This window comes from Dreissena polymorpha, chromosome 5 (genome assembly GCF_020536995.1).
Source record: "Dreissena polymorpha isolate Duluth1 chromosome 5, UMN_Dpol_1.0, whole genome shotgun sequence".
Taxonomy (NCBI): Eukaryota; Metazoa; Mollusca; class Bivalvia; order Myida; family Dreissenidae; genus Dreissena; species Dreissena polymorpha.
The window spans coordinates 53440864-53454654 of NC_068359.1; the positions used below are offsets into that span (position 1 = coordinate 53440864).

Consider the following 13791-nt stretch of genomic DNA (forward strand, 5'->3'; position numbering starts at 1 on the left):
TCCGCCGTACAAAGGTCAAGTATAACCATAAAAGGAGCTTCCACCAACATTTATTTGAGATAAGAGACGAAGACGGCCTCTCGTTCGGGGCTCGTCTTGACCATCGCTACTGAATTGTCTGGCGACGTCGTGAGTTTTCAGCGCCGTCGGGACCGGGGTCAGCGCAAGCCTTGGCTCAGGCACCCTAGTATGGCTTAAGGGCAACTTAGTCCTTATCTCGATAACCAGGTGCCGCCTCAACACCCAGAGTGTTTCCTGCTTATTGGCTGTCATAGCGACATACCACATGTAACCTCCTACAAGTCATGAAGGATGGAGTAAACCAGTTTAATCATACGAATTTCACAAACTACCGACATGTGCGATTAGTGTCACATATTATACATGACCTGCACTAACTGTTGAACGTGTAAACAGATTAAGTTTCTCAAACTCTCCATTCGGGACAACCACGCATCTTTCGTGGAACCACTCTTCATATACGTCGCTGGCTATCATAAAGGGGCCTATTTAATGACTTAAATTGACTCACGAAAGGTTAGACACATTTTGAACAATAGCTGAACATTTCAGTTAAATGTTGTTACTGAAAGATATTTTATTATCGGCGTGGTCATGTGCTATTGGGTGCACCGGAATAAACGTGAGAAAATCCCTATTCCGTGATTGTGACCATTAAAGAAACCTACATGCTGCCGGAAACAATGATCAAACCCGGGTTACCTAATTTAGAAGCGCTTGAATATTGTCCACTTTTCAGCCGGTCATAATTCACACTGACTCTTGTCCCTTGTTATCGGACGTGGTACAGGGTATACGTGTGTTTCTTCTCTGCCACCTGGGCCTATTCCACTGTGACAGCACCGTGTTATTCTTGCCTTTCTTTCTCCGCCGCATTTAGCACATATACCAAGTATCCCACCTGATATGTGTTCTGGTATTACATCAAATCCTGATCTCTATTAATGTGAGCTTGATACCCGCCTTATCAGTTGCAACCGATTGTATGAACCGACGCCGTATTTTTTTCCTACTCCTGGACATACTAAGTCACATATTGTGTCGTAACGAGGTGACACTCGGTAAACCATCTTGGTGATAGTATACAAATCCCTCTCAAGCATCATAAGGTTTGCGGCGAAACCAATACTCCTAAAGCCGAGTGATTTGTCCGGGAACCTACAAAGCAGCGGACCGATTAAATGAGTAAGCGGTTGTACCGTTGCACCGCACCTGTTCTGCTTGGTCGATAAGCCTTTGCTTAGGTCTTATAAATTTGCAATAATGCACACACATGTTTAACAACAATTTCTCAAAGTTGGCTCCCCTGTTATAAATTATTCCCCTGGGTTTCCAATAAAAACAACACACTTGATTCACCACTGTCTCCCTTGTCACCTGAGCAGTCATCTCGCTCTTCGACTCTCGGTTTTACGTACTGCTAACAGCACAACGTGTTCAACTACATAAATGGCAACGCTTTGTGGCGTGCGATGGTACGCTTCTCAACCTGATGTCCTGACATTGGAATGCCATTGTTCATGACAATAACAACCTGGCACATTTCCCATGGCACCGATAATCGTTGATAACAGTTGGTAATTATTGGAATCAAATCATTCAGCTTGAAAAGGTTTTAAAAAACTTCAATATATGCTCTCCCTTTTTGTGATCCTAACACTCTTTAACATGGGTTTATTTTGTCATGCAGCACATTTATGGATGGACTGTTAGCACAAAAACAAGTTCCTTTTGCAAACAAGGGAAATCTGGACATATGCCGTGTTCTTAATAACGGAATTATAATATAGTTACACAAGAATGGAACTGTAATTAAATTAATGCCGTTTACGTAGAACACGCAAATCCTACAATACTTGCGATTGATTTGAAGCTCATTCCTCGATTTTTATGTCCCCCACCACTTTAGTGGGGGACATATCGTTTTGCCCTGTCTGTTGGTTTATTGCTTTGTTTGTAAGTTTGTTTGTGCAAACTTTACATTTGCCATAACTTGTGCAATATTCAAGATAGCAACTTCATATTTGACATGCATGTGTATCTCATGGAGCTGCACATCTTGTGTGGTGAAAGGTCAAGGTCATCCTTCAATGTCAAAGGTCAAATATATGGGTCAAAATCGCTCATTTTATGTACACTTTTGCAATATTGAAGATAGCAACTTTATATTTGGCATGCATGTGTATCTCATGGAGCTGCACATTTAAAGTGAAAGGTCAAGGTCATCCTTCAAGGTCAAATATATGGGGGCATAGTGTACCACAAACACATCGCTTGTTTTTAATTTAAAAGAACTCCTTCAAGAAAAAATATTAATTTTACAACCGGCCATAACATTTATCAGAAGTTGGCGAAATAATCATGTAAATGATAATGCAAACATATTTCTATGCACTTTTCTGTCTTTCATAAAAGGTTCAGACAGGTTATTTTTGTGATGAAATAGATATTTTATGCATAAAATACGCTGCTTAATATTTTAACACTAAACGCAGACAGGTAAAGGATTTAACCTTTTCATCTTGATACTCAGTAACTTATGACGTCTTTACTGGTTTATTAAATAAACAAAACGCGTTTTCATCCTACGTTACTGTTCAATTAGAAGTCTCATTTGAATCTAACTATCACATTTTTAAAGTGATATTATGGGCATTTTTCACCGTTGAATTGAGATGAAAAGAATTAAAAGACCAAAATAGTTAGTTAAAATGTGGTTACTGACCAATAATCTGCAACTCATCTTGCTACCAGTTGTTTATAAAAAATATATTTTATATACGATATCTTACATGACTCACCCAGTCCTCTAAGCCGAAATGATCTGTAAAACAAAATTGTGTCTTTGTGTCGTGTAAACGAATCTGCACTAAAACTAAATTTAGGTTCACATCGTACATGCATGATCAGTTGTCAAACGATAGTACGGTTGATATTCAAACGCATTGTTTTTTCTCTCCGGGATATTATTTTAGTATGTTGATGCTGCATTAACAAATATAAGTGTATATGAAGTGAAAACACCAAAATAAACAACGGTTGCGATAGACACCTATACACTGTTAGATGCCCAAAATATCACCTTTAAAATATTGAAATAGTAACACAAAGATAACTGTTTTATTTAATTTTATGTAAGCAAAACACTACATGATTATATATTCATTTAAACGAATGCAAGAAAATAATCACAAAACAGCATAAAACACAAACTACAGGATCACGCAGCAACTTAACAAGTGCATAAAAATCAATAATACAGTGAATTATCTACATGTCATTGCTTGTTGCCATTTATTACAATAATTCATATTTTTTTATATTGTCTGGGTTAAAAAATATATAATATAAAGCGTACTTTAATAATGTATATTAGTTATAAGTATTCGTTTTAAACTTCACAAATGGAAAGGATAATATTGAAATACAAGAGGGCCTGAAAGGCCCAAAGTCGCTCACCTGAGATAACAAGATATTATTGGGACAAATCTTCTGACCAAGTTTCATGAAGATCGGAAAATAAATGTGGCCTCTAGAGTGTTAACAAGATTTTACTATAGCCATATAAGGAAAAATGCCCCGCCCCTTGGAAGCCATGTTTTTTAAGCAAACATAATTATTTTCGAACTCATCCAAGACATCCTTGAGACCAATCTTCCGACCAAATTTCATGAAGATTGGACAATGAATGTGGCCTCGAGAGTGTTAACACGGTTTTACTATAGCCATATAAGGAAAAATTCCCCGCCCCTGGTGGCCATGTTTTTAAAGCAACCAAAACCATTTTCAAACTCATCCAAGATATCATTGGTACAAATCTTCTGACCAAGTTTCATGATGAACGGAAAATAAATGTGACCTCTGATTGTTAACAAGGTTTTAATATAGCCATATAAGGAAAAATGCCCCGCCCCCGTGGTGGCCATGTTTTTCAACCAACCGGTATCATTTTTCAATTCGTTTAAGATATTATTGGGATGAATCTTTTGACCGAGTTTTATGAAGATCGGACTATAAATGTGGCCTCTAGAGTGTTAACAAGATTTTACTATAGCCATATATAGCCATATTAGGAAAAATGCCCCGCCCCTTGGCAGCCATGTTTTTCAAGCAAACGTAATCATTTTCGAATTCATCCAAGATATCAATTAGACAAATCTTCCGACCAAGTTTCATGAAAGAGGCCCAGGATATTTTAAAATTAACTACAGCATCTTATTAGATACACAATATCAAACACAAATAAAACAGGAAATATTAAATACAGTTCAAAATAACAAAGATGCAAACCCAAACACCTTATGGGAAGTAATTAAAGGAAATATACGTAATGCAACAATTAGATACACATCATTTAAAAAAAAAGAAACACACAAACTTGAAACTGAAACCATCAAAACCATTGACACACTTGAAAAACAATTGCATCAAACAAACACAAATGATACCGCCGACATTGAAAATGAAATAACACTAAAAAACAAATATTAGATGGAATCTATCATACACATCTCAATGGAATACTACTAAGAGCGCGTGCACAACATGTTGAACACAATGAAAAAAATACAAAATACTTCGCAAACATCGAAAAAACGAAGAAGTGAACAAAAAACTGTACACAAATTAGTAGTCAATGGCGAAGATATAACAAACAGAACTCAAATACTAGAAGAACAACGTTTATTTTTCGAAACCCTCTATAAACGAAAACATGTTGAAAATAACACCCTTTTTAAAAATACACATCACACTTTAAATCAAGAAGAAAAACTATTGTGTGACGGATTACTAAATAAATATGAATGTGGATTAGCACTAAAAGAAATGCAAAATAACAAAAGTCCAGGATCTGATGGCATCACCATTGAGTTTTATAAAATATTTTGGAATGATATCAAAACGCATTTAATTAATTCACTAAACCATTCATATAATAATAAAAACCTAACAACGCTTCAAAAACAAGGTATAATATCACTCATTCCAAAACCTGGAAAAAACTTAGAATCCTTATCAAACTGGCGCCCAATTAGCTTACTAAATAATGATTATAAAATTGCAACAAAAAGTATAGCAAACAGAATAAAAAGAATATTACCATCAATCATTTCAAAATCTCAATCTGGTTTCATAAAAGGACGTTACATTGGTGAAAACGTTCGTCTTATACAAGAATGCATAAACTATTTCAACAATTCAAACAATCCTGGTCTAATATTCTTTGCAGACTTTGAAAAGGCATTCGATTCGCTTGATCATTCATTTATGTTCTCTTGCTTAGAAAATATGAACTTTGGTGAAAGTCTCATTCAATGGGTCAAACTATTCTATACCGATATTAACAGTATAATCATTAACAATGGCTTTTTTTCAAACAGTTTTAATATCGAACGAGGGGTTCGACAAGGATGTCCACTCTCATCATCGCTATTTATTATTTGTATAGAGTACCTATCACATCACATCCAATCAAATAAACACATAAAAGGCATATCACTAGAACCTGATGAAGATATCAAACAGTCCCTATTTGCTGACGATGCAACTTACATCTTAAACGACAATTACGATTCTTTCCATAACCTTATAGAGTCACTAACCCTTTACGGAATGACATCGGGTCTTAAACTAAACAAAAGTAAATGTACTGTGCTACGAGTAGGTAAATTAAAACAAAGTAATGTCCTATATAAAAAAGAAATGAAATTTAATTGGACATCCGATGAAGCCACAACGTTAGGAATTACTTTCACAAATAATGAAAAGGATACAGTTCTTAAAAACATATTACCTAAATTACAGAATTTTAAAAACTGCTTAAAATCATGGCATCACCGTAAACTTACACTGATCGGAAAAAACACAGTATTGAAAACGTTTGCACTTCCTAAATTAATTTATGTATTAACAGTTCTCCCAAATCCACCAAATGATATTATTGACGATATACAATCAGCAATATTTAATTTCATATGGGACGGTAAGCCTGATAAAATAAAACGAACTCAGTTAATTCAATCTGTAGAAAATGGAGGTATCCAATTAACGAACATTGACTCATTCTTGAATGCAATCAAATGCAGCTGGGCTAAAAGATACCTAGATAAAACCAATACGAGTAAATGGAAATTATTCTACCAGAAAATCCTAAAAAATATGGTGACTCCTTACTCTTTGAATGTAACATCAGCAATACTATCTTACATGAAATTGCAAACGAAAACATATTTCTATCTGATGTTCTATCAGCATGGAGTGATGTCACTCATAACCTAGAAACCAAAACTAACAGTAAAACAATTTTATGGAACAATAAAGACATAACTTCAAACAATAAGACGTTTTTCTATAAAGATTGGTTTGAACGAAGCATTAAATATGTCGACCAATTATACGACTACAGAATTAAGGATTTCTACTCTTTTGATGATATATGCTACATATACGGAATACCTTCAAATAATTTTTTGAAGTACTACACACTAATCAAAAGCATACCCATACATATTAAATCTGAAATAAATACAAATAATACACCATGTACTCAAACAACATTTGTAGAAAACATACTTGGAAGAAAAAATAAAACAAATAAAATATTTTACACACTACAAATTAAAAACCCTACAGAAAACTCCAAAATCCAAAATAAATGGCAAGTCCTTTTTGGAGAACATGAACTTAATTGGAAACACATATTTACCATGCCATATAAAGCAACTATTGAAAGCACACTGAGAATTTTTCAATATAAATACATCCATAGAATTATAGCTACAAATAAATATCTCTTTAAATGTAAATTATCTAACTCCAATCTGTGTGACTTCTGCAGTGAAAACATTGAAACTATAAAACATCTTTTTTGGGAGTGCAAACACATCCAGCCTATTTGGAATCAATTAATATCTTTTCTTGAACAACAGCAACTAAACGTTAAACTATCTTTCTTAAATGTAAGTTTCGGCATTAACTCATTGAAATCAATAGACTGTAATAATATTGTGAATTTTATTGTTATATTGATGAAATATTTTATCTTTAACATGAAGTACAAAAAACAAGTACCAAATTTTAATTGTTTTGTCCATAGTCTTAAACTAAAAATCCAGATTGAGAAAGAAATAGCCCTCAGTAATGGCACATTACAAATCTTTGAACAAAAATGGAATCGGATTAAATTCTCATAATGTTTTGTCCACTTATATACATTTCACTATAATGTCAGTTTATCTTTCTAAAATAGTTTTGTTTATTTTATTATTATTTTTTTCAGTCTGACAAGATCATTGTGAATATACAATAAAACACATAGGTCCAGTATGCTTTCTTTCGACTTTATACAACTCATTTTTTTTCATAACTATTCCTCTGTTGTTCTTTTCTTTTCTCTCTAAAAAAAACATATTAGCATATCTTGTATAACATGTCTGAACTTTATTGCTTTGTACAATCACTTTGATGTATGATCATATACATGTTTACATCGTATGTATGATATTGAATTAAAAAAAAAGTTTTACTAAACAAAAAAAAAAAAAAAAAAAAAAGATTGGACAATAAATGTGGTCTCTAGAGTGTTAACAAAGTTTTACAAAAGCAATATGCAGCCATATAAGGAAAAATGCCCCGCCCCCGATGGCCATGCTTTTAAAGAAACCAAAACAATTTTCGAACTCATCCAAGATATCATTGGGACAATCTTCTGACCAAGTTTCATGAAGATCGGAAAATAAATGTGGCCTCTAGAGTGTTTACAAGGTTTTACTATAGCCATATAAGGAAAAATGCCCCTCCACCTGGCGGCCATGTCTTTCAACCAACCGGCATCCTTTTCGAACTCGTCCAAGATATTATTGGGATGAATCTTCTGACCAAGTGTCATGAAGATTGGACAATTAATGTGGCCTCTCGAGTGTTAACAATATTTTACTTTAGCCATATAAGGAAAAATGCCCCGCCCCTTGGCAGCCATGTTTTTCAAGCAAGGGTTACCATTTTTGAACTCATCCAAGATATCATTGGGACAAATTTTCTGAGCAAGTTTCATGAAGATCGGAAAATAATTGTGGCTTCTAGAGTGTTAACAAGGTTTTACAATAGCCATATAAGGAAAAATGCCCCACTCCCTGGCTGCCATGTTTTTCAACCAACCGGCATCATTTTTGAACTCATCCAAGATATTATTGGGATGAATCTTCTGACCCAGTTTCATGAAGATCAGATGATAAATGTGGCCTCTAGAGTGTTAACAAGATTTTACTATAGCCATATATAGCCATATAAGGAAAATTGCCCCGCCCCTTGGCAGCCATGTTTTTCAATCAAACGTAACCATTTTCGAACTCATCCAATATATAATTGAAACCAATCTTCTGACCAAATTTCCAAAAAATGTGGCCTCTAGAGAGTTAACAAGGCAAATGTTGACGCCGCACAACAGACGACACACGACGGACAAAAGACGATCACAAAAGCTCACCACGAGCACGCTGTGCTCAGGTGGGCTCAAAATAATAGGGAAATTATGAACCAAAGTTCATTAACACAACTGTCGAAGATTTGACAAGCAGGTAATCTAGTTTTTGCTTCACGTAGCTTCAGATTTGCCTATCAAGAACAACATGCAGATTAAGTGGTTTAGTAAGAATGTGTCATCTGTATCATGATTCTATGATTTCACATAATAACATAATCTCTGAATCAATGTGACCTAAATTCTATGTTTTTATTGCGTCATCAATTAGGGATCTTAATTAATAACACGATTTAAACCGGCGACATTGTTTTTGACCCCACTAAGCTAAAATTCAGACTCGGCCGATATATTCAGGGTGCAGGATCACGTGCCTTTATGAGGTTTACAATTGAACGTTAATCGATGCAAACACACAGGTAGTTGGTGCTTTTCTTCAAATAACTATTGAAAACAATTTTTCTTAAGAATTTCAACTATTGCATAGAGGACAGTTTTTCTCTGCTTATCGCAATGTGAAATACATCAGAATAACTTATTTATTTTTTATTTGGTTTACAGAAACTGTGCGGACTGCATAGGCTTATCTGGGGTGGCACTTAACGCACATGCATTTAACCCCCTTTTCACAGAGAAGGGCTTAAATTGTTTTGCCTTATGTACAAGATAATGGAAACAACGTAATTGATTTTCCAGTCGACCAGATGGGCAATTACGCATATTGTAAAAATCTGTTCAATTATCTTCAACTAAATGACATGATTATACGAAGGAAACGTTACTTAATAAGGGTGTTTAGATTTATTGCTATATGCAAATAACTAGACAATCCGTTATTGTCTTTATAACCGTTTTGATGTACAAACGGTTATTTAACATGCTAACTAATTTAAGAATTTCTTATAACAAAATATACACTAGGAATCAGAGCTACGCGGTTTTTAAATTAAAACAAACATGAACAAAAAACATGTTTAATGGGTTTCGGAAATACATCAAACATGATAACACAATATGATACCAATTAGTTTTCAACTTAAAACAATCAATATGGTTATGCGACATTACGATTGCCATCATTAAATTTAGATAAGAAAACAATGTGTTATATAGAGGTATCAAACATGAAACAAAGATGCGAGCAAAACATGATTTACATAGGTGTTTAACATGAAACAAAGATGAGAGCAAAAAGTGGTTTATAGTGGTATCCAACATGCAACAAACATGATAACACAATCTGATATGTAGGGGTATAAACATGAATGAAAAGATAAAACTCTGTTAAAAAAGGGTTTTATAACATAAAACAAAAATGAGAAAACTGTGTTTGATATGAGAGTTTCCGATATGAAACAAATGAGAAAACTATATTTAAAGGGGGGGAGAAGGATCCATAATGAAACGAACATAAAAACAAAGTAAGTGTAAGGGTGTTTTTCAAAGTTAAACAAACATAACGAAAAAAATAAAACTACATGTATATAATTTTTGTAAACGCATGAAAACACACATCTTTTCAACGTGTTGAGCGAAAATCAAATAAGAAAAAGAAAAGTCGCAAAATCTACAGCTAAATAGTTTGTACACACAACTATAGCAAGCGAATTATAAAACAACCATACATAATAATATTAGAATATTACGACCATCATAATCATCAAGCATTATAATGGTTCAATATTGTAATAATTATAAAAAGAACAAAACGAAACACAATTTAGTCGTCTTTACTTAATTAATTTAACAATAACATTAACTAAAGCAGTATACAACACCCAACCTATAACGATAACTCAGTGAGATATAATCGGCCGTTCATATATTTTTTCAATGTACTTGTATAAGGATGTTGTATTCATCCTTCATCGTTCTCAGCAGTATCTGAAAAGCATTATATTACTCATTAAAATGAAGTGTTGTAACAAAACGACAAACACTGTACATTTAAATATTGAATTTATTAAAACACGAGAATGATATAACAAAACTATACCGTGATAAATCTTCACGTTCAAGTTCTTGACACTCGGGTCGGAGCCCTCGTTTTCTTTTTTGGCGATGTGAGTGTCGCTTCGAGTTTTTAGTTGGATGTTTTCATCAACATCAACAGTATTCACTGGCTCTACAGAAAAAATACAGATACGCATTCAAAATATATCAATTTAATGTTGGTAAAATATGCTTAAATACTGTTGGAACAAATACGCATGTTTTTAAAATATAAGCCAACTATTATCTCGATTTGTAGGAAGCACTTAAATTAAATTTACACATAACCACAAACTGCATAATACAGGTAGCTTGACGCAATAATGCTGTGCCACAGGACATAGAGTTTTAACTTGTTTTATTAATTACAAGCGCCTTACGTTGGATCCGCCAGTTTACTCCAGAGGGCACCCCTCTTCTGCTTGTCCTTGTCGATTCTTCCATTGACAGCTCATTTGTCTCTGCCATGTCTAAATGGTTTTCTGATGTCATGTCGTTTGCTTTATTTTCTTGCCCTCTCGTCATCATCACGTCATTCGTGTCTGTTCTTGGTGCCGCTCCGGTTGTTGCAAGGTCAACTACATTTATACATATATCTTCCAATTTACAATTCAAATAAAATACACTTTAAATCTGGATAGTTAACAAAATTCAATTTAGTTCAGTACTGCTTTTTCATTTGATGCCATATATAAATATACTGAATATATATTTTATAAAGTGCAACAACTGAATCCATCTTATAAATAGGGTAGGGAACATTAACGTTACGATACAGTGGAACAAGAGCACCGCCTTGCGGGTGCAGACCGCTCATCTATTTTCTTTTTAAAGGTGAAGGGACTCTCAAATTAAATCACAAAGGAGGGAGGGGTGAAGTGAAGAGGGGTGTATAGTGTGGGGGTGTGGACATTTATTACATTATCTTTCAAAAATTTGTTCGGGGGGGGGAGGTGATTCGGGGAATCTTGGGTGCGATGATTGGACGGTATTTAAAAAATAAAATAATAAAAATAAATATTTGTGTTTTTTAACCGTTTCCAAAAATTTGGGGGGTGGGGTGGGGGGTATAATAGTGTGAGGGTGTGGTGGTCATTTGTGAGATGATCTTAAAAAAAAATTAGGGGGGGGGGGGTGGGGGGGGGGAGTGGATTCTTGGGTGCGATGGTTGGACGGTATTTCAAAAATAAAATAATAAAAATAAATATTTGTGTTCTTTAACCGTTTCAAAAAAAATGGGTGTGGGGTGGGGAGGGGGGTATAATAGTGTGAGGGTGTGGTGGTCATTTGTGAGATGATCTAAAAAAATAATAAGGGGGGGATCCGGGGGGGGGAGAGGGGGAGGGCAAGGGGGATGGTTTGGGTGGAGTCTATTGTATATGTCAGGTAAGAGTAGTTTTGTCAAAGTATCAATCAAATCTAATCATAAATAAAGAAGTTATGGCAATTTTAGCAAATTTAAAAAATTTACCTTGAGAGTCAAGGTCATTCAAAGGTCAAGGTAAAATTCAACTTGCCAGGTACAGTAACCTCATGATAGCATGAAAGAATTTGAAGTTTGAAAGCAATAGCCTTGATACTTTAGAAGTAAAGTGGATCGAAACACAAAATGTAATCATATATTCAAAGTTATTAAGTCAAAAAGTGCCATAATTCCGTAAAAATGACAACCAGAGTTATGCAACTTGTCCTTTTACTGTCCCCTTATGATAGTTTGCGAGTGTTCCAAATATGAAAGCAATATCTATGATACTTCAGGGGTAAAGTGGACCAAAACACAAAACTTAACCAAATTTTTAATTTTCTAAGTATAAAGGGCCCATAATATCGTCCAAATGCCAGTCAGAGTTACATAATTTTGCCTGCACAGTCCCCTTATGATAGTTAATAAGTGTTGCAAGTATGAAAGCAATAGCTTTGACACTGTAGGAATAAAGTGGACCTAAACACAAAACTTAACCAAATTTTCAATTTTCTAAGTATAAAAAGGGCACATAATTCTGTCAAAATGCCAGTCAGAGTTACATAACGTTGCCTGCACAGTCCCCTTATGATAGTTAGTCAGTGTTGCAAGTATGAAAGTAATAGCTTTGATACTTAAGGAATAAAATGGACCTAAACACAAAACTTAACCAAAATTTTCAATTTTATAAGTATAAAAAGGGCACACAATTCTGTCAAAATGCACGCCAGAGTCATCTAAAATTGCCTGCCCCGTCCCCTCATGATAGTAAGTATGTGTACCAAGTTTGAATGCAATAGCATTGATACTTTCTGAGAAAATTGGACCTAAACGCAAAACTTAACCGGACGCCAACGCCGACGCCAAGGTGATGACAATAGCTCATTTTTTTTCAAAAAATAGATGAGCTAAAAATGAAGGCAATATCATAAGCACAAACAAAAGCTTTCTTAGATTCAGTTATACCACTCATTTCTACAAACAAACCGATTTAAACAAGATGCTAAAGGAAACAAACAGAGCCAGTTACAAACAGAAAAAGTGAACATTCATCTTCAATAACGATCTACTACTATGGAAGGGTTTATCAGTACATACTTGTTGGTAAATCAAAATGTCATATTTCCAAAAAGACAATTGTTATTTCGCATTTCAATTCTGTAACATTACAATTGTTTGTTTGTTTCTTGCATTTGTTGCAAAAAACATTTATTGTTCAGGCGCCTTGAGGCTAATGTTCAGTCCCGTTATGAATAGCATTTGTTTTTAGTGTAATGAAATTTACGTTCAGCTCTTCAATATTGTTTACTTGTGTGCTTGCCTAAGTGCATTTGACTTTGTTGCTGATTCGATGATCTTTCAATGCATGCACAGCGTAATTTTTTGTTTACATGTATATAAACCAATAATAAGTTTGACGTTCTAGCGCAATTTATTGTATAAGGAGACATCTCTGGCAGGTGTCCGATAATTTCCGGCATGGATGTTACATTTTAACAAATAATCGAGTAATGTACTCTCTAAAAAATACCATAGTTTACTGGAAGGCATGGTTTACACTTTAGACTATAGTTCTGTTATGAAGACAGTGATATGGCATTAAAATGTGCACTTCTAAATCCCTGAAGTACGATAAAGTTAAAGACTATAATACAAAATTGCACCGAAAAAAGTTACATTCCACTAAAAACGACCGGAAAAAAAAGGTGCAAAAACAGTCAATTTTTATTTGTGGCAATCTATGTATTACTTAAATCGATTCAGCTTAGAATGCCCTTTAAGAAAAGGTATGGTTATGGGGGTGTGCAGAACTTATGTGCAAAAAGTTTTTTAAACA

The 13791-nt window shown here is 34.4% G+C and overlaps 1 protein-coding gene across 17 annotated transcripts in view; it reads right to left on the minus strand.

Annotated features, from left to right (window-relative positions):
• Positions 1-9856: 9856 nt before the first annotated feature.
• Positions 9857-13791, minus strand: part of LOC127882473 (uncharacterized) — a 35477-nt gene continuing 31542 nt past the window's right edge. For all 17 annotated transcript variants that reach the window (XM_052431134.1, XM_052431136.1, XM_052431144.1 and 14 more), the window contains 3 exons: positions 10873-11070; positions 10497-10625; positions 9857-10384 (listed from right to left, as the gene is read on the minus strand). In XM_052431134.1, the coding sequence (XP_052287094.1) occupies positions 10359-10384; positions 10497-10625; positions 10873-11070 (353 nt within the window). In that variant the 3' untranslated portion in view covers positions 9857-10358. The remainder of the gene's footprint in view (positions 10385-10496; positions 10626-10872; positions 11071-13791) is intronic.